This window comes from Leucopleurus acutus (assembly GCF_964270905.1).
Source record: "Leucopleurus acutus genome assembly, chromosome: 20".
NCBI lineage: Eukaryota > Metazoa > Chordata > Mammalia > Artiodactyla > Delphinidae > Leucopleurus > Leucopleurus acutus.
In genome coordinates this window covers 12,294,207-12,315,199 of record NC_139162.1, presented here as the reverse complement: position 1 = coordinate 12,315,199, position 20,993 = coordinate 12,294,207, and the positions used below count along the sequence as shown (strand labels likewise).

Sequence of the window (20,993 nt, the reverse complement as noted above, 5' to 3'; positions counted from 1 at the left end):
TCTTGGGTTATCACCTTTTTAGAAAAGATCCTCCTCTGTTTGGTCCTGGATACGTATCTTGGGGGCTTCTGGCTGAACTCTGCATGTATCCTTCAGGGGTGCTAGAAACATTCTGTATCTTGATCAAAGTGCTACCACTTCGCATTAAGTGTATAAATACATAAAATTCATCAAGCTATACATTTAAGATTTGTGCACTTTACTGTACGTTACACCTCAATTTAAAAAAAAATTAGAGAGAGAATGGATGGGTAGTTTCCTACCAGACATTGTATGTCTGTCTGCAATGCTTGGAACTGCAGCAGTTATCTTGTGAACAGGGGGTAAGCTACCCAAATCAGACAATCCAATTTACTGAAAATGGCAAAGCAGAAAAAGATTTATGATGTCACAGAATACTAAACCAACCTCGGAGCCTCTCTTCATGTGGACTTACTACCGAAATAATACATGTTTTTCACAAACTATATCAGCTTTCAGCCATCCCAGTGTGTAATCATACAAAAGCTTCTTGATGGTAATATATAGCTCACAAAGTGGAGTTAATAAGACTCAAGTTCACATGTAAGTACAGTTTAATCAGGTCTTTGGACAAAAATTTTACCATAAACTAGTGAGTTGAACATAAAAGAAATACAGTTAAGCATATATGTTAAGTACTAAAAAAAAAAAATCAAGTTGGAAAACCTTATTACAAAAGATTAAACTCATTGGCCACTGAAAAAGAAATAACAGTTCTAGTTCACAGAATTAAAAGTAACTCTTTATTGATAAACATATATACCAGAATTAGAAATGTCAGTAGAAAAATAAAATTTAAATAATTTTCTATGGTACAAAGATTAGATCATTTTGACTGTAGCATTTGGTGAAATAATCTAATACAAAAAGCTGAGCTGATTTTAGCCACAACCAGCCTGACAGAGTGCACAAAAAAGAAATGCACGTACACAGAACCTTCTGCATGTGGACAGCTAATGGCACCAGGACTTCACATTCCAGGAAATGGTCTCCTAGGGAAGGTTGGTATGCACTGCAGTTGTAATAAGAACTTAATTCAAACCAGAGCAGCTTTTGGAATCAAAAGCTAACATACAATTTAAAGACTTAGAAAACATAAGGGCTTAAAGATAATTATTTGCATGAGCTTTTTCTCACCTAGTTTAGACATTTCCTAGGTAATGTTTTGCTGAAAAAAAAATGAGTTAACAGCACAAAGAGACATCTTTATCTTGGAATTTTCATTACTCATTTGTATATGGATTTAAGTTTACATGAAACACCTTTACCCTAAAACCTCAATATTAAAAAATGCGCAGCTAAGGGAGGGGTGGTTGCACATGTCTCTAGGAAAGTCAGTAGTTGGCAAAACTTCTCAGAAGCTATATGTGATAAGATAAAATGTTCAACACAAATGCCAATATTTTTTCATCTGGGCAACCACCCCCAACTAATTGTGTATTTGAGATGAGAAATTAAAAAGAAAAATAAACTCTAAGGAGGAACAGACATTCCTTATCATTCAAATAGTTTCTCCCTGAAAACATTTCAAGCCACAAAGCTCAAGCTATATAAAGTCTATATACACTTATTCACAGGAGAATGTTCACATACTGGGATGAATGAAACATTCAATAATTTGAAGATACATTTTATATTTGAAGTTTTTAAAAAGAGTGGATAATAAAACAAGAAACAGATGAAAACAAACACAACTTTCAAAATGCATTAATTTTTGTGTCTTGGCTCTAAAAGAAAAATAAACCAAATAAATCACGGATCAGTATGTTCAAAAATTAGCATTTAGGGGGAGGAGCCCACTGACCACTGGCCCGTGTTCAATTTGTGAAATTCTATCCAAAGGAATGTTTTAGGTGAGAATGCTAAGAGGCATCCTTCAATAGAGATAATTAAAATCATTTCCTACAACAAATTTCTTAAACTGAAGGGCTACTTTTCCAAATCCAGCTCACTGAACTGAAAAATGGAGTCTTCAACTAAAGACTTAAAAATTTGCTTGAAAGAAAGATTTGAGCATTGGAGAGTAATCTTGTTGGGGAATTTGTAAAGACATTTGCCTACATTCCAACTCCTCTAATTTTCCACCTAGTCTATGTGTATATAACACTATAATTTTGATAAGTGGTCTAATGGCCGATTAGTTAAAAGAAAATGTCCAGTTACTTTTTGTGATCCTTTGTAATTTTTCCCTTTGACTATCCCTGGTAAATTGGTCCTCCTGGCTGTTTTTAATCAGAAGCCAGAGTGCATATTGCTTTAAATCAAATAGAATTGCACACGACCTCATGGGCAGTTAGCCTTACACTCACAATGAAAACTTTCCTTTAAAAATGTCAGATTTAATTACCAGAAACTATTTTGAAAACAGATAACATCGATTGTATTTCATACAGAACAGTTTAGGTGGTAAGGATAAAGTTAGATAATTTTTGCAATCCTTTTTCTTTTGAAGGTTACAGTTTTCAGGCCTTCAAATGAAAAAAGTAAGTTAGGCATTAGAAGAAAAATTAAAATAACTAAAATTGGGTTTTAAAAAACTCTGATATTTAATTGTCTTTAAGGATATAAATTCTCTTGAAGGAAAATGTAAAGGGCACAGTGGAAGGCATATCTGAAAATTAAACTTTAGGCACTTTCTGGGAGTGATACCCAATACTGTGAAAGTGAGCTGAAGACCCACCACTAGGTAACCACATTAAGACTAGGAAATCCATAACCACTAACTCTAGTTTAAGCTGCACTTATACAATTTTTCAAGAGCCATGAGTAAAGCAAAGTCACTAAGAAAAACAGTAACAGAACGTTTAAAGTATCTTCTTGTGCATGTGCCTCAATGTTCAAAGAGTGTCCTAAACAACCTGGGTGAAAATTTTCAACTCCCAACTCTTTAATAGGGTATGTTTCCAATTAAACTAAATAAAAACAATAGAATAAAAGTAATAGGAAGAGGTGGTACAGGAGCTTTAGGGGAAAAAGTCTCAATTACCTAGCTTATTTTGATAAAATGTACCAAAAAACAAATTCACATCTCTTAAAATATATTAAATAATCAGAAGTCAAGATAGTTACCCATAAAAATGTCACATCATTCAGTAGTTAGCTCCTTTTTCTTTAAACAAAGGAATCGAAGCCACTACTTGAGTTATAGATTTTTTTGTGTGCAACAGATTTCACCAAATTTGTTCTCAACACGACATTCAACCAACACCTACTTGGCACTTACTGTCATGAAGATGTAGCAAGAGATGAGTTTGCCAAATTTTAATCAAGATGAGATCAAGTTAGATTTTAGTACAGTATACTCTGCTCAGAAATAAACTAATATGATCCATAATTTCTCTGAAATATGCAACGTTGCATTTTCTCACAGAACATTATAAATTTCAGTGTGAAGGATGCCAACCCAGAAGCACTGCTGACCTGGCTTGCGTAAAGGTACACCCGTAAAACTGCCTGAATTAAATATGTAAAAAAAAGAAAGAAAGAAAAGAAAGTTGATTTGTTTTGGTTGAGAACAATGAGTCCAAAAAGATCTTTAATTCCTGGAGCTTCAAATTGAAGAAAGGACTGAAATGTTGTTCTTCATATACCTTTTCATCCAAGTTGCTTCCCATTTGAAGAACTAAGAAAACACATTCCATACTGTATTCTTTTTGAGGATTCTATGAAACTTAGGTTCACCATCATAGCACAAGGGTATGTGCTATAGAGTAGCTAAAATCCGTAAAAAGGAGACCACCACTACACAAAATGTCTGTCCAGTGCCCAAGGTGAGGGCTTCAAATGGAATCATTTCCTTTCCTGCTGCTCGGTACACTCCAGCAATTGCTGCACCTGTTCAAAAATTCAAGAATATTTTTTTAAAAAAGGTTAATAAAATCAGGAAAATACAGCACTTAAACTTCTACTAGTAGAATGTTCTAAATTTTTTACATTAAAATTTAGACATTACAGAAATGTTTTGTTCTGTCTATTCTCTTTGCTGACTAGGTTTTAAGTATTCCTTATATGGTTTGCAAATCACTGACAAGTGTTCTTAGGTGTTGAAAAGTGACTCCTTTAAACTGAGTCTCCTAGATTTATTAAATAAAACCACCTGGAAGTCATAGCTGAAATCACAAAGATGGTGATTTCCACATAACCTGATTACAAACTGAAAAACATCTCTTATTCCACATACATTTAACAGGTACCTAACAAACTCTTGGCAATAAATGACAAAGAATCTTCCCTGTGGGACTGAGCAAGAAATATTTCAGGAGCAGCCACAGGGAAACCCCACTCTACTGTGTACTATACTCAGAGCTCCCCTCGAGAAATGGATGGAGAAAGGGGTGGGAAAAAGAAAAGAGGGGGACCCTAAGCCTATCAAGTTGCTATTCATTCAAAGGGCAAGAGGCGAGGGATACTTGGGGAGCTCTTTCTGTTACCCAAATCATTAATCTTTTTTATTATGTTAGTCACTGTAACTTCCTAGAAATTGAGTAAACAAAACAAAACAAACATCTCTCTCTACCCAGGTACCCTGATTTGCTCACAGGGACTCAGCATTGTACAAAGAAAGTCAAGATTTCAAGAGTTTGAAAATAACAGATCCAAACATCTCAGATGACCGCCCTGCCGCCCCCCCCCCCCCCCCCCGCCCCACCTCAAAATGCTCCAAACAGAATTCTCCTTGGTCACAGAAGCTAGCTGGAGACACAAGACAGAAACACAAACATGAAGTAGATTTTGAATAATGCAAGATGAAATATAGTGTTTCAATCAAGTGTCTACACCTTTTACAAATGTGATGTGATGGTATATTGACATATTTTAAGGAGAAGAAAGAACAATACTAATCAATATCTGTGTTGGTTGCCAGGAACATTTGTGACTTTGAAATCCCCACCGCCAGAGGCAATGCACAAACACTGTGCTACTAACATCTGAAAGGCACATGTTCCATTGGGCCTCTTTGTAATTTGTCTCCAAAAAAAGTGGGTTGAGTCGGAAGAAGCTTAAAGAAGTTGAACTGGGTCCCAAAATGGGATTTGGATGATTAAGGGAAGACAGGAAAAAGCAAACCAGAAGGAGCAGCAGAATGGGAAGGGAACAGATTGTATGCACTAGAGTCGAAGAAGGACATGAACACGACATTTACTGCACAATTACTATATGGTAGATATTCTGGTTAAGTATTCTATATATTCACATTTTTTCATTTAGTCATCACACAGCATCCCTATTTTACTGAAGAGAAATCTGAAACAGGTCCTGGGGGCCAGTAATCCAGCAAGGAAACTGGAGCAGAGGGTCTCTAAAGATAGCAGTAGGTGATACAGTTAAAAATATTTTTTAAGGCCCATTATGGAAACTCCTTAATGCAAACAGGAGAAAACTGGCCTCCTCCCCCGTGTTATCACAAAGGTTTCATCATCTGTGGAACACAGAGAAACTAGGCCACCCTGTCCCCAAAAAATCCCTCAAGTCAAAGAGAGAGGGAGATTTCTGCTTGAAGCTCAAGGTTTAAATTCACAGTGAAAAAAAGTTATGTTTACATGTATACCTAGAAAAAAGTCTGAAAGCATATACCAAAATGCAAACTGTGATACCACTTAGGAATGCAGTAATGGAGGATTTTTAATTTTGCTTTCTTATAATTTTTAATTTATATAGAATATACATGTTATTTATATTTCATTATGAGCTTAAAAATGATTTAAACTTATTCTCATCCCTTTGACATGAGCAAAAGCCACCCTTCCCCCCAAAAAAACACCAGACAGGTAAAAATAATTTATAATTATGAATGTTACTCCAATTCTTATTCAGAAAGTCCCGAGAGGAAAAAACAACCAGGTACTTTTCTAAACAATAATTCTTGTCATTAGAATTATTCTTCCATCCTTAAAATAACTACACCTGGATGAGTGGAAGTTATTTGTTAACCAGCTTGCAAGGTCACAAATCAGTGAAGTGACAGCTGAAGAGAAAGGAGCAGTAGCTTCCAAAAAGACAAATATCTTCTTTTGCTAGTGACCTATTTCACAAGATCTATCTCACAAAGCTTAACATGACTTCCCTGAAGCCAGCGAGACAAAATCTGACTCAGTAAGTCAAAGATGGTAGCCAAATAACGGGGGACTGGGGTGAGAAAAAAAACAGGATCTGTGGTTAAAGATCACTCTTTCTTCTTCATCTCATTGAGACACGTTTCTAAAATGGTTCCTAAAATTAACTAACTAGTCAAATGAAACATTTTGACTGTATTTTAATGTCTAACATACTTGTCAAGATTCCAGCAGTAATTGGTCCCACGATGCCCATCAACAGGATGCTTACAGACATGAACCTACCATATTTGTGATGTCTGAGGGTGAAGAGGGCCAGTAATCCAGCAGGGACATGAAAGAAGAGAGAGGACACCAGTGCCCACAGGAACACACCATACCACATCTCTACAAGGGAAAGCAAAGAAAGGTCGTACATCACTGCCTTTCCCAGTGCAATCATTACAAACGGGTAGTCACTATGCCCAGTTATTTCATTTTCAAAACCATTCAGTTGCAATGGGGGTTCATCAGTCAAATATCCAAACATTGATGGTTTGCGAGGGATAAGTAAACTATGGCCACCACCTGTTTGTGTACATAAACTCTTACTGGAACACAGCCATGCCCATTCATTTAAGTCTTGCCTATGGCTGTTTTCAAGCTACAAGAGCAGGGCTGAAACAGTGACAGAGACCATATGACCTGCAAAGCCTAAAATATTTACAATCTGGCCCTTTACAGAAAAGGTTGGCCAACCCCTGACAAGCTACCTGTACTCCCAAACACTGAAGAAAAGGTTCACCCAGATTTGAAAATTCACTTAACTGATTTCCCTCCCATAAGGACAAATGTAAGTACCACTGACAGGGTGCTATGCAGTCAATGCCTGATGACCGTCCCTGCCTTCTTGATTATTCAGTCATCTCAAATGGAAAAGCTCTATATACAATTACATTCATTCAACAATCATTTTCAAGACAATGCAGTAAATATCAACCCCTCACCTCCTATTAGGGTATCAAAGCTCTTTAAGACATGAAATAAATACCAGAATATGTAAATGTTTTGCTTAAAGACAAATGGCAAGTGAGAGGGCAGGTTAGAAGAGGAGCTGTTTCCTTCAGTGAACCTCTATCCCTCTTAGGATGACAGTAACTCAGGAAACATTAAGATATTTGTCCAACAACTATGTATACAAACCTATGCATGAGATATTTTGGAAAATACAAAAACAGGAGGAGATACCATCCTGCCCTCATGACTTTACGATTTAGCAGACATAACATTTTCCCCCAGTGGGCCCAGGCATGGCTTCAGAATTCTCAAGAGAGCTCTTTACCCATATACGGATATAATGAAGGTGTCACACTAGATGAAATCTGTTGTCCATCCCTGCACTTGAGGCAGGTAAACACCAGGCAATTTTAAAGTTCAGTCAACAGCTCAACTGGGGTTTCTGCACCACAGCACTATTGACGTCTGGACCATTTAACTCTTTGTTGTGGGAGGCTGTCGACTGTAGGATGTGGAGCAACACCCCTGGCCTCTACCCTCTGGATGCTGATAGCGCTCTCTCCTGTTGTGGCAACCACAATATCTTGACATTGTCACACGTCCCCTGTGGGCATAATTACCCTGGTTAAAAACTGCTGACCTGACTGAAGCAAAGGGTTTATAAGAGTAACAGTAGTTAGGATGCAAAGATAGATGGGGTCACATTACGGGGGGCTTTGAAGGCCAAACTAAGGACTTCAACATGTAAGCCCTACAAGGTACCATCAAAGGTTTTTTGAGCAGTAAAGGGTTGTCAGCACAGTACTTCACAGGTGGCACCTTACACTCCCAATAGGAACACAAACTAGAAAGCCATCTCTGGAGGGTAAACTGGAAGTGTGTCTCCAAAACAGTCAACTGTGCATACCCTTTGCCACAGTGATTTTACTTCCAGGAATACACAAGGGCAAGGACAAGTTCACGAGGTTCCTGGCAGCCCTGTCTGTACTGGCAAAAACTAGACACCAACTGCATGTCTGTTGATGGAGGACTTGTGAAACCTGTTATGGTGCATCTGCATAATGAAACGTTACACAATCAATAAAAATAGGAGCAGCTCTTTAAATACTGATGGGGTAAGATGCCCAACCCACGGTGCGAAGTAAAGAAGCTTAAGTTTCAGAATAATATGCAGAATAAGATCCTGTTTGTGTGAAAACAAAAAACAAAAGAAACAAATGTGTGTAAATGCTTCTGTCTACTCAGAAGAGTCTGGACATATGTTTATTTAATAAATATTTACAACATGCACAGGCACTGTTTTAAATGCTTGACAAATATTAACTCATGTAATTCTCAAAGTAGCTCTATGAAGCACATATTAATATCTCTGACTCTTGGTTGAGGAAACAGAAGCAGAGGGAGGTGAGGAAACTTGCTGGAGCCCACACTGCAGCACGAGGCAGAGCCCAGGTTGACCCATGCTGGAAGCAATGCCCTCATCCTCTGTGCACCTCTTATATATATTAAGATATAGAAAATTGTTATTTCTGGGGAATAGGATAGGCTGGGTTGACCCATGCTGGAAGCAATGCCCTCATCCTCTGTGCCACCTCTTATATATATATTAAGATATAGAAAACTGTTATTTCTGGGGAATAGGGTTTATGACCATTCACTTTCTACTTTGATAAAACAAACAAAGTGGGGGCTTCCCTGGTGGCGCAGTGGTTAAGAATCTGCGTGCCAATGCAGGGGACACGGGTTCGAGCCCTGGTCCGGGAAGATCCCACATCCCGCGGAGCAACTAAGCCCGCGAGCCACAACTACTGAGACTGTGTGCCACAACTACTGAAGCCCTCGTGCCTAGAGCCCGTGCTCCTCAACAAGAGAAGCCACCGCAGTGAGAGAGAAACCTGAACACCACAATGAAGAGTAGTCCCTGTTCGCTGCGACTAGAAAAAGCCCGCGCACAGCAACAAAGACCCAATGCGGCCAAAAATAAATAATAAAATTTAAAAAAAATTTTAAAAAAGCTTGGGAATTCTCTGGTGGTGCAGTGAATAAGACTCCACGTTCCCAATGCAGGGGGTGCACGTTCAATCCCTGGTCAGGGAACTAAGATCCCACATGCCATGGGGCACAGCCAAAAAACGGGGTGGGGGGGGAAGAGCGACCAGTGAGGAGCATCAGTGAGCTGGGGGAGAGGGGAGAGTGGCAAAGGGGAGGGCCAGGGGCTTTTCTTGAAGTTGCATTTGAGTTGTAAGCACACTGTAGTGTGTGGTTTTTCCCAAATCAATTTCTTTTTATTTTTACTCTTGTTGGGAGCAGGGGGAGGAGGGGTTAGGGAGCCAGGGGTGATTAGATGTGGGGCCAAATCCCCACCAGGCACCCTCCACACTCTCACTGATGACTGCACTAATTCTCTGCACATATTAAGTCAAAGTTTCAGTTAATACCATATTATACATATACCAAGATTAGGATGTCTCACTCTTGGTGGTGGTTGTTTTTTTTTAAATTAATTAATTAATTTTTTTGGCTGCATTGGGTCTTTGTTGCTGCACACGGGCTTTCTTTAGTTGTGGTGAGTGGGGCTACTCTTTGTTGCGGTGCGCGGCCTTCTCATCGCAGTGGCTTCTCTTGTTGCGGAGCAAGGGCTCTAGGCATGTGGCTAGAGTAGTTGTGGCTCCTGGGCTCTAGAGCACAGGCTCAGTAGTTGTGGCGCATGGGCTTAGTTGCTCCGCGGCATGTGGGATCTTCCCGGACCAGGGCTCGAACCTGTGTCCCCTGCATTGGCAGGCGGATTCTCAACCACTCCGCCACCAGGGAAGTCCTTTTTTTTTTTTTAAATATTTATTTATTTGGCTGCTCCATGTCTTAGTTGCAGCATGTGGGATTTTTGTTGCAGCATGCGGGATCTTTAGTTGCGGCATGCAAACTCTTAGTTGCAGTATGTGGGATCTAGTTCCCTGACCAGGGATTGAACCCAGGCCCCCTGCATTGGGAGCGCAGAGTCTTAACTGCTAGGCCACCAGGGAAGTCCCTCGCTCTTGTTTTGGATGGAAGGCTTTCAATAAAAAAATCAGGGACACCTCATCTACGGCTCAATGCTTATTAAAAATAACAAACGACTGAGGGTGTTTTTGTACTTCTGTTCTGGTGACAAATTATCAGATAGCTACAAAAGGTTTCAAACCACCGGTATAAGTTTTCTTTTCCTTTCTGCTGAACAAGATACACCTTCAGAATAATTTTACAATACTGTCAAAACTTGTCTATTTTGTTTGATGGTGTTTGGCAAATTGTTAAACCAAGTCTAAATCATGCAATATGGAGTATAAAGTGATTAAACAGTAATGTCCCAAGCTTAAATATATATAACATAAACATATATGTATAATATGTAAAAAAATGTATGTATACTAACTACTGCTCTTCCTCCACCAAAAAAATCATACACACAAACAAAAAAACCCTTCCCAATCAATAGCATCTATCAGAAATTGTGGGCAGGGCTCTCAGTCCTCAGGGTTTGGGTCCCCATCGTCTTCAGGAACAAACCTGTACAGTTAGTCCCCTACACAAGAACCTTCAAGTTGCGAACTTTCAAAGATGCGAACATGCATTCCATCAACGTCAGGCGTGAGTGAAACTGCAGCTTGCCCTCCGTCTCCTATTGTTGGCGATCCTTCAGCTCTACCATCTCCCACCTCCTCTCCCTCCTCCAGTCAGTAACTCTTCTTGCCTGTTCCCTCGATGCCAGCCCCTGTATGCCAGCTGTTGTACTGTACTACTGTACTTTTCAAGGTACTGTACTGTAAGATTAAAAATGTTGTCTTTATTTTTTATGTATTATTTGTGTGAAAAGTATTATAAACCTATTACAGTACAGTACTACATAGCCGATTGTGTTAGTTGGGTACCTAGGCTAACTTTGTTGGACTTATGAACAAATTAGACTTAAGAAGAACGTGCTCTTGGAATGGAACTCGTTCGTACGTAAGGGACTTACTCTACCAGATACCACTGCAGGCTCCTTTCCAGCCTCGGGCACCAGCCCTTCTTGCTTCCATGGCCCAGGAGACTTGCCCTCTCTTCTTGGCAGCAGCTCCAGAGGTTGCAGAGTCTGGTGTTCAGGTACTGCCCCTCCCTGATAAATCCCTCCTGCCTGGGCCGCTGCTGTTGAACCCTGGCCTCCCCCGCCCAAGGCCCCCTTGTGTACCACCCACTGCCAGCTCATCCCCAAGCCACAGGACAGCGTCATGCAGTTCCCTGCCAAAACAGTAACCCCGTCTTCAATCCCACAGTCCTTCCCAGCTCCTCCCCAAATCACTTAAGAGACTCTGAACTCCATTACACCACCCACTGTGCACAGAACTCTATAAGAACACCAGGAATGCCACTACCCAGGGGTGGACAAACGGGATACAAACCTGCCTCCAAGACCCCAGAGCAGCTGCCGTCCTGGCTGCTGTCTGCCACCAATGACATGAGACCACTCCTGGGCCCTGCCATCACGGAGCTTCTGCTGGAGCGCCCCAAATTTAAGAGACAAGCACTGCTTTCCGCAGCAACTCAAGGCACTGCTGGAGCTTGGCTTCTTACTGGCTGCCACAGAACCATTGGGGCAGTGAACTGGCAGGTGAGGCCTTGATCTGCCAGAGACACACTAAGTTGGTAACTTCAGTAAATGTAGGTCTGGACACTCGGGTGTTCTACTCAACTGCTATGGACTGAATTCATGTGCGGCAGCCCTAATCCGACAGGGCTGTGGCCTTATAAGAGGAAGAGAGATGTCTCTCTCTCTCTTGTTCTCTTTCTCTCCCCATCATGTGAGGACATATCAAGAAGGTGGCCCAAGAGGGCCCTCACCACAACCTGACCATGCCGGCACCCTCATCTTGGACTTCCAGTCTCCAGAACTGTGAGAAAATACACTTCTGTTGTTTAAGCTGCTCAGTCTGTGGTATTTTGTTCTAGCAGCCCTAGCAGATATCAACGCTCACTTGTTCCCACTTCTCTGGAGCACAGCACCTGCCCAAGGAGGCCTGCTGGGCTATCAACTCACATCTCGATTTTCCTGAAAGCTGACAGGAATCTGTTTGCAAACAAGATCTGGCACAGCAGGCCAGCTCCTCCCTGAGTCTCTGAGAAGGAGCAGCAGTATGCACCTTCCTATAACCCTGAGCTACATCCACCAGCTAGCGCGGTGCCTACATATGTTATATCGCATCACTTAAGTCACTCCAAGTAGGAAAAAAAGGCTGTATTACATTAGATGAGTAGTACAATTTATAAAACACTTTTCAGATGGATGGGATTATTACAGGACTGTAACAGCTAAGGCAAACCTCAATTAATAAAACATTTAAAAAAAACTAAGTGATTTCCCTTTAATCTACTGTGCCTTAATTTGCCATCTATTTAATAGCTATTTATTGATTATCATATAGTACTTTTCATTCCCCTGGGTCAACACACGGTCAAAAATCTTTGTCTACATATCTTACAGTATTTCCTTGTTCACTGTTTCAAATAAAGTGCATTATCTTCAGCTTTGTTTACTCTGGCAGCTAAAGTCACATCATTTCCCTATGCTGAAGAATAAATCAGGTTATTAATCTGAAATAAAAGATTATAAGGAGAGCGACTTCCCTAGTGGCGCAGTGTTTGAGAGTCCGCCTGCCGATGCAGGGGACACGGGTTCGTGCCCCGGCCTGGGAAGATCCCACATGCCGCGGAGCGGCTGGGCCCGTGAGCCGTGGCTGCTGAGCCTGCGCGTCCGGAGCCTGTGCTCCGCAACGGCAGAGGCCACAACAGTGAGAGGCCTGCGTACAGCAAAAAAAAAAGAATCTGCCTGCCAATGCAGGGGACACAGGTTCCAGCCCTGGTCTGGGAAGATCACACATGCCACGGAGCAACTAAGCCCGTGTGCCACAACTACTGAGCCCATGCACCTAGAGCGCACAAGAGAAGCCACCGCGATGAGAAGCCCACGCACCGCAATGAAAAGCAGTCCCCCCTTGCCGCAACTAGAGAAAGCCCGCACGTAGCAACGAAGACCGAACACAGCCAAAAATAAATAAATAAATAAATTTTAAAAAAGAGAAACTGTCATCGAGGTGGTTTCATAAAAAAAAAAATTATAAGGGGAAATCAGATGAAGCACTGGTGGCAGAAGAGGCCCCAAAGATGCCCACATCCTCAACCCCAGAGCCTATGAAAATGCGACCTTACATAACAAAAGGGAGTGTGCAGGTGTGATTAGATTAAGCATCTTGGGATGGTGGGGGTTAGCCTGGATTTTACAGTTGGGCCTAATGTAATCAAGGGTTCTTGTAAGAGGGTCAGAGTCAGAGAGATTTGAAGATGCTATGCTGCTGGCTTTAAAGATAGAGGAAGGAGCCATAGGCCAAAGGATGCAGGTGACTTCTAGAAGCTGGAAAAGACAAGAAAACAAATTCTCCCTAGAGCCTTCAGAAGGAAGGCAGCTCTGCTGACCCATTTTGGACTTCTGACCTCCGGGACCGTAGGATGATAAATCTGTGTTGTGTTAAGCCACTAAATTTGTCGTAAATTGTTTCAGTAGCAATAGCAAACTAATACAAGCACTGAGAGTTCATTCATTCAGCAAATATAATACTTACCGAGACCATTCCATATGCCGGGCACATCAGTGAACAACAAAAACAAAAATTTTTAAAAAGACAAAGATCCCTGCCCACAGGGTGTTTGTATCTTTAAGAATATTTTTCAGACAGATATTTGAGTTAAAGAGAAAAGCCACACAGATTTCAGAATCCTCTAGGTGAGTCCTGTGTTAACAAAAGGGGTTTGTAACGGCTGGCTCCCCGGCCCTCTAGCCTCCACAGCTGAGTCACCTCATTTCCAAGCAAGGCCTCAAGACCAACCTGGCTCCAACCAGCAGAAATGGAAGTGGGAATCGTGAGGCTTGGCACCCAGCCATCCTTTCAGCTGGCCCCACTCTGCCTTATGTTCCAGGTCGAACAACTGTATGAGCACAGCCAGTGCCTCTGATGCCAGGGTGCTAAGTAAACTGCCTCGGTCCTGGGAACTGCAGTCCTACTCAGTCCTGCAACTCGATGCTGGACTGCCTAGATGCTAACTGCCCATCAGCCTGCATCTGTCCACACTGCCCACTGTGAGACCCCTCTCTTACCCAACCCCACCTGCCTGCCAGGGGATCCATCTGTTCCCTTGTGAAATACTAATATATATATACTGGTCTCTACTCCTGATTCCTGACACAGAGCTCCTAAAACCCTTGTAGATAATGGTGCTAGGAAAATCTTTTGTTCTAATACTTAGTCTTTGACCCTGGTTCCTGATGCAGAGCTCCTAAATCCCTTGGAATTTCCAGGAGTGTCTTGTTCTCATGAGGCAACTCTTGGTGGGCTCCTGGATGGTTACCAGAAAGACGAAGCCATGATTATAAGCTTGGAACTTTCAGCACCACCCTCCATTCTCTGGAGAGGGGACAGAGGCTAGAGGGAGTTATTAATTGGTCATGCCTAGGTGATGAAGCCTCCATAAAAATTCCAAAAGTACAGAGTTCAGAGAGCTTCTGGGTTGGTGAAAACATCTATGTGCTGGGAGGGTGGCCCACCCCAGCTCCAAAGGGACAGAAGCGCCTGTGCTCGGGGACGCTTCCAGACTTCACCCTATGTACCTCTTTATCTGGTGTTCATTTCCAACCTTTAATATCCTTGGTAATATACCAGTAGCCTAATAAACAAACTGTTTTCCTGAATTCTATGAGCTGCTCTAGCAAAATAACTGAACGAGGAGGACACGGGAAGCTCAGTTGGTCAGAAGCACATGTGACAACCTGGACTTCTGACTGGCATCTGAAGTTGGGGGTTGGGGCAGGCTTGTGGAACTGAGCCTTTAACCTGTGGGATTGGATGCTAACCCCAGGTAGACAGTGTCAGAACTGAGTTGAATTGTAGGACACCCAACTGGTGTCCCAGAATTGCTTGATGCACGGAAAAACCACACATCTGGTGCCAGAAGTGCTGTGAGTGTAGCAGCAGTGTGAGAGTAAAGGAAAACAGCGAGTTTTTCCTAGACACCCTTCCTCTCCTAACAATGACAACTTGCCCACCAGGACTACCAGCAGTGGGCGGCCACCTCTCTCCTGAGGCCACTGCCTAACTGCCCACTCATCCCTTGTTTCTGTGTGCCCCTCTGGCCTGTCTCAATCCCAATGGTCTCTTGGGCCTAGCCTGGCTAGATCTTATCTGTCCTGATCTGGCCTTCCACCTATTCTCGACACAAAGCCAGAAAGTCAGTGCTAATGGGAACAAGGTTTTTGTTGGGGTGATGAAAATATTCTAAAGTTGCTTTTTGTGATGGTTGCAAACTGCAAAAATTCATTAAATTGTATACTTAAAAAAAAAAAAAGTAAGTCAGATCATCCTTCCTCTGCTCCAAATCCTCTAATATGGCTTTCTGGGATCTGACCTCACTTCCTCTCCCTGCCTTGCCCACCCCATTCCACCCACTGCACTGGCCTCCTTCATGTTGCTTAACAAGCTCTGGTCCCAGGGCCTCTGAACCTGCTGCCCCTCGCCCACGAGGCTCTTCTCCCAACAGCTGCGTGGCTTGTTCCTCATTCCCTTCAGATTTCTTCTCCAATGGCACCATCATAGAGGGCTTCCTTGTGACCTTAAGTAAAACAGCATTCCACTTGACACACAACACCTGCCACTTACTATCCCCCTACCCTGTCTTACACTCACCACCATCTGTTCCTTTCCATACTTTAAAAAAAAAAATTTATTGGAGTATAGTTGCTTTACAATGTTATGTTAGTCTTTTCCATACTTTTAAATTTTGTTTTCTCTCTCCCCTTTAGAATGAAAGTTCTTTTGTTTACTAACACACCTTTACTTGGTGCCTAGAAAACAACAGACACACAATAGACACTGAGTAAATACTTGTTGACTGAATGAGTAAATGACTGATCCAAGTGTGACCTATTCTTGATTCCAGCAACGGCACAACCAAAACATTAGTGGGTTTTAGTTTATCAGAAGATACACTTTGACACTGAAGGTATAATGAAATTCATACCTTCAGAAAGTAAATGTTATTCCTGATACAGGAAAAAAAAAAATTCTGCCTTTCATAGCACTCAGATTTGTTAAAAATGACAACAACAACAAAAGAAATCTGAACAACTTGCAATAAGGAGGGTTAGGCAGAAACCTAAATAGCTAAATTGCAAATGCAGGTTTAAAAAAAAATCAATTCAAAGCTTCCTGACAGTGATAAACCACAGACTATTTCAGAGCAATGATTCTGCCATATCGAGTTGGCATAAAATGCAAGGAACCTTTTCTGTGGGGCCAAAATAGAAACAATTCCAGAACCAGGACAGTGAACGACATTCACTGTCAGCAGGCTTTGGTGCCTCCAAAGGGATTACAGTTCATGTACTTACTGTCCATTCCAGCTAAAGAAGAGATACAGCAGGGAGGTTGTGTGTTTACCCACTGTGTTTACCCATCCCATTCTGATCAGCTTGCTGCGGTCAAGGGCTTTATCTCATGAATGTTTATACCCCCAGCCCAGAGCCTGCACTTGACCAACATATACCTGCTAAATGAATGATCCCCGGTGATCACCACCCCCAAGTTATATATTCAAAGAAGTTCCCATAAACTCAAATACATACTGCAGTTGAATATTTCAGAACGATTGCTGAAAGCAAAACAATTCACTTAGCTACAGATTCTCTACTATGACATGTTAAAACTATTGTTCCAAATCCACTTATCTCAATCTTTTCTTAGAGAAGGAAAAGGCAACTAAAAGCAAAACATATTGAACAGAATATTCAGTTTCAAAGTATCACCTCACATGATTTATTACAAAAGGATTAAGGTACCCTTACAGTGGACAGATCTGATAAACACCATCTTCACCAAATGATTAAACCTAGTGTTATCAATAAAGGTACAAACTGACACTAAATGTCTCCTGATGAGGTGCCCTGGGAAGTGGGCAACATCACCTGTGTAGGCAGCGTTCTGAACAAAAATATTTGATCTGAATCTAATCATGAAGAAAAAATGAGATAATTTAGATTATGGAACATTCTATGAAACAATTAGCCTGGACTTAAAAAAAAATGTCTGTCTCAAGAAACTGAAACAAGGATGGAGGAACTGTTCTAGATTCAACAAGATTAAAGAGACATGACAACTTAATGCAATGTGGGACCCTTGATTAGATCCTGGAATTTTTAAAAAAACAAAGGAGGGACTTCTCTGGTGGTCCAGTGGGTAAGACTCCATGCTCTTAATGCAGAGGGCCCAGGTTTGATCCCTGGTCAGGGAACTAGATCCCACATGCATGCCGCAACTAAGAGTTTGTATGCTGCAACTAAGAAGTCCCACATACTGCAATGAAGATCCGGCGCAACGAAAATTAAAAAATAAATAAATAAATAAAGGAAAAAAGCTAAAAATGGCATTATTTGAACAACTGGGAAAACTGGGAAAATCTAAATAAGGCCAATACATTAGATAATATTCTATCAATGTTAAATTTCTTGGGTGTGATGTGTTTTTTTTTTTGTTGTGGCAGAAAATGTCTTCATTTTAAATGATATGTGCTGAAATATTAGGCGTCAAGCATCGTCACTTCTGTAACTTCCTTTCAAAAGGCTCGCAGAAAGTAAAAATGTTATGTGTATGCATATATATATTTAGAGAGGAAGCGAAAGAATCAAAATGTTAATAATGAATCTAAGTAAAGGGCATATAGATATTGCTTATACTATCATTTCAATTTTTCAGTAGGTTTGAAAATTTTCCTAATAAAGAATTGTGGGAAAAGTAAGGAAACAATGAAAACAGACTGATCCAGTTCAGTACTGCCTCCAGACTGCATGAACATTTCATTTTGGACAGTGTCTCCAGAATGCCATATATTTCTGTTGTCACTGTCAAATGTGATCTTAGTAACTTTTGATACCTTTTGCCAGATTATCGTTTTAGGCATGATTTCAAGCTAACATCTGCATCTGCCCCAACACGGTTATCTTATTAACTATTTCACAAACCTGTCCGGGAAAATACTAGGAAGGTAATACATATCAAGTCCCTGGTGTCTGCTGAATGGCGCCTGGCAGTCGCTGCCCAGCGAAAGAGAAATCACAGGTGCCTTGTTTACAACTGCAGTCAGTAATCCAACCCTCCTTCCTTTGCAGGTCTCAGGCCGGTTCTCTCATTGTTTACTGAGTCAAAGTATCTGCCAGCTTTGCGGGAGAGCCCAACCTCACCCTTCAATCACCCCTATCTCAGCCTTCTTGCCTTTAAAGGGCCAACACACAACCGTGCTCTCCCGTCAAAGGCTTTATTTTCGGCCTTCCCAAGTACTTTCTCCTCCTCTCAGTTTTCTGAGCACGACAGCTTTCTATCTCGATTTCTAATTTTTAAAAACTCTGCTCTCAGGCCCAGCAGAATCGCCAGTGTGGGTAAGAGTCAGAAAGAAGCTGCATCAAAGACCTCGAACGCATGAGTGCGAGGCTCGGCAACAGGTCTCAGAAAATGATTCCTAGAAAGAGACGCTGGTGGAGGGGGTGGATTTGAACTTGGGCGGTAGCGATCGGCAGACCACCTCCCCGCGTAAAGGGGTTGGGTTACGCTAGAAACAAAGGGTGTGTGAGTTCTGACTGACGGCCCTCAGCCCGGCCGGGACCATGCGCTGTCCGAGCTGGGAAAGCCGAGAGGCCCGCGCGGACGAAAGGGGCTGGGCGGGGATGACCGCCTCCAGTGCCCCAAACAAGGGACGGCCGCCTACAGGGTTCTGCCGCCGAGTTCATGTCTGAACCTGGGGCGTCTGGAAACTCCTAAGAGCAAGATCAGTTCGGGCGGTGACTGAGCTCCCTTCACTGACGGGTCCCCAGCGCGGGCTCGGGGTGGCCTGGCCCGAGGAGCCGGCAAGGAAGCGACGGGGGGAGGGGTTAAGGCCCCCAGCTCTCGGCCGTGGGAGAGGGAACCTTCTTCCAAGAGGAAAAACAGCCCCCAGCGGGCGGGACGGCGGGGTGCCAGTCGGCTCGCTACGGAAGGGGCGCCGCCGCGGAGCCGGGGGGCCGCGGCGTCGCACGCAGTGCGCAGGCGCGGGGCGGGGCCGGTACCTGGGAAGGAGCAGAGAGAAGTGGAGTTAGGGCACAAGGTCCCGTTGCCCACGCGCGGCACGAGCTTCAGGCTGAGGATCTGCTGCAGGAGCCCAGCCGACCCCCCGCTGTCGCCGCTCCCCTCGTGCTCCATCCCGCCGCCATTCACCGCAGAGAGGTGGGGGAGAGCGCCTGAAGTGCTGCCGTGGCTCACTCTCACTCACGGCCCACTCTGTTCTCCGCACCTCCGTCGCCTCAGCGTCACCTTCGGCCGAAGCCCTCTTCCTCCACCCCAACGGCACTGCCAAGTGATGGCTCCTCCCTCCAATCATAGGGCGCCTCAGATGGCAGGGGCGGGGCGAGAGTTGTTCCCGCCCCTGACGTTGCGTACGGCTTTCCGAGATCCAGCGCCTATGGCCTACGTCCCCTACTGGGGAAGTCTCTCCTGCTACAGTGCGGCGCGCTCTGCTCTGCCCTCCTCTGCAGCGCCACCTATAGGAAAGTAAAGGAAATTAGGTATAGATAGGGAGGAAGAGATAGACGGGTGGGTGAGTGGGTGGGTGGGTAGATAGGTAGACAGCGGTAGGTATGCAAGTAGACAGGTAGGTAGGTAGTAGGTAGGAAGATAAATACGTACATACATATGCATCTGGTAATGAGAATCAGATGGTTCAGCAGTCAGGTGAAAGAAGCTGGAAGACAATGCAGCAATACCTTCAATATTTGGAAGGAAATGATTTTGGGGGAAAACTTCACTTTAAATTTAAAAACATTGTATACGACATAAGGAATATGGTCAATAATATTGTAATAACTGGGGACAGATGGTTACTAGACTTACAGTGGTGATCATTTTGTAACGTAAGCAAATGTCAAATAACTATGTAGTACACCTGAAACTGACATAATATTGTAGGTCAACTATGTTTTAATTAAAAAATAATTTAAAAGCATCGTGGGGGCTTCCCTGGTGGCGCAGTGGTTGCGAGTCCGCCTGACGATGCAAGGGACGTGGGTTCGTGCCCCGGTTCGGGAAGATCCCACATGCCGCGGAGTGGCTGGGCCCGTGAGCCATGGCCACTGAGCCTGCGCGTCTGGAGCCTGTGCTCCGCAACGGGAGAGGCCACAACAGTGAGAGGCCCGCGTACCGCAAAAAAAAAAAGCATCCTGGGACTTCCCTGGTGGTGCAGTGGTTAAGAATCTGCCTGCCAGTGCAGGGGACACAGGTTCGTGCCCTGGTCCGGGAGGATCCCACATGCCGCAGAGCAACTAAGCCTGTGTGCCACAACTACTGAGCCTGCACTCTAGAGCCCGCGAGCCACAACTACTAAGCCCGCGTGTCAACTACTGAAGCCCTCACACCTATAGCCCGTGCTCTGCAACAAGAGAAACCACCTTAATGAGAAGTCCATGACCCGCAGGAGTAGCCCCCGCTCGCTGCAACTAGAGAAAGCCCCCCACGCAGCAACGAAGACCCAATACAGCCAAAAATAAATAAATTAATTAATTTTTTTTAAAAAAGCATCGTGCACAAAATATGTAATATTTCCTTTTAATTCAAGAACATTAGCAACATTGTTTATTAGAGTTCCCTTTTGAAAGCCTTTGTTTTGGAAGCTTTCTAATGCCAGTTCTCTAACCCTACAACTGGGATTTTGCATCAACCAAGAAACTTTTCTAAAACAAAAATAGTAAGTATTTCAAAAAGTCATGAAATATTTAACAATGCTGTCTTTTGGTACATTTCCCAGACTAGCAGAGTGTATAAGAAGTGGAAAAACCAATTATTTTAA

The 20,993-nt window shown here is 42.9% G+C and overlaps 1 protein-coding gene across 2 annotated transcripts; it reads right to left on the bottom strand.

Annotated features, from left to right (window-relative positions):
- Positions 1-1,317: 1,317 nt before the first annotated feature.
- On the bottom strand, positions 1,318-19,482 carry TMEM170A (transmembrane protein 170A). Of its 2 annotated transcripts, none has more exons than XM_082863365.1 (3): positions 19,222-19,482; positions 6,291-6,461; positions 1,318-3,855 (listed from the first exon to the last, which is right to left on the bottom strand). In XM_082863365.1, exons 1-3 carry the CDS (start codon positions 19,352-19,354, stop codon positions 3,725-3,727), a joined length of 435 nt encoding a protein of 144 aa, XP_082719491.1. In that variant the 5' UTR covers positions 19,355-19,482; the 3' UTR covers positions 1,318-3,724. The 2 variants fall into 2 exon arrangements, with proteins under 2 accessions (XP_082719491.1, XP_082719492.1); XM_082863366.1 differs by having other exon boundaries at positions 6,360-6,461.
- Between the last annotated feature and the right edge of the window lie 1,511 nt (positions 19,483-20,993).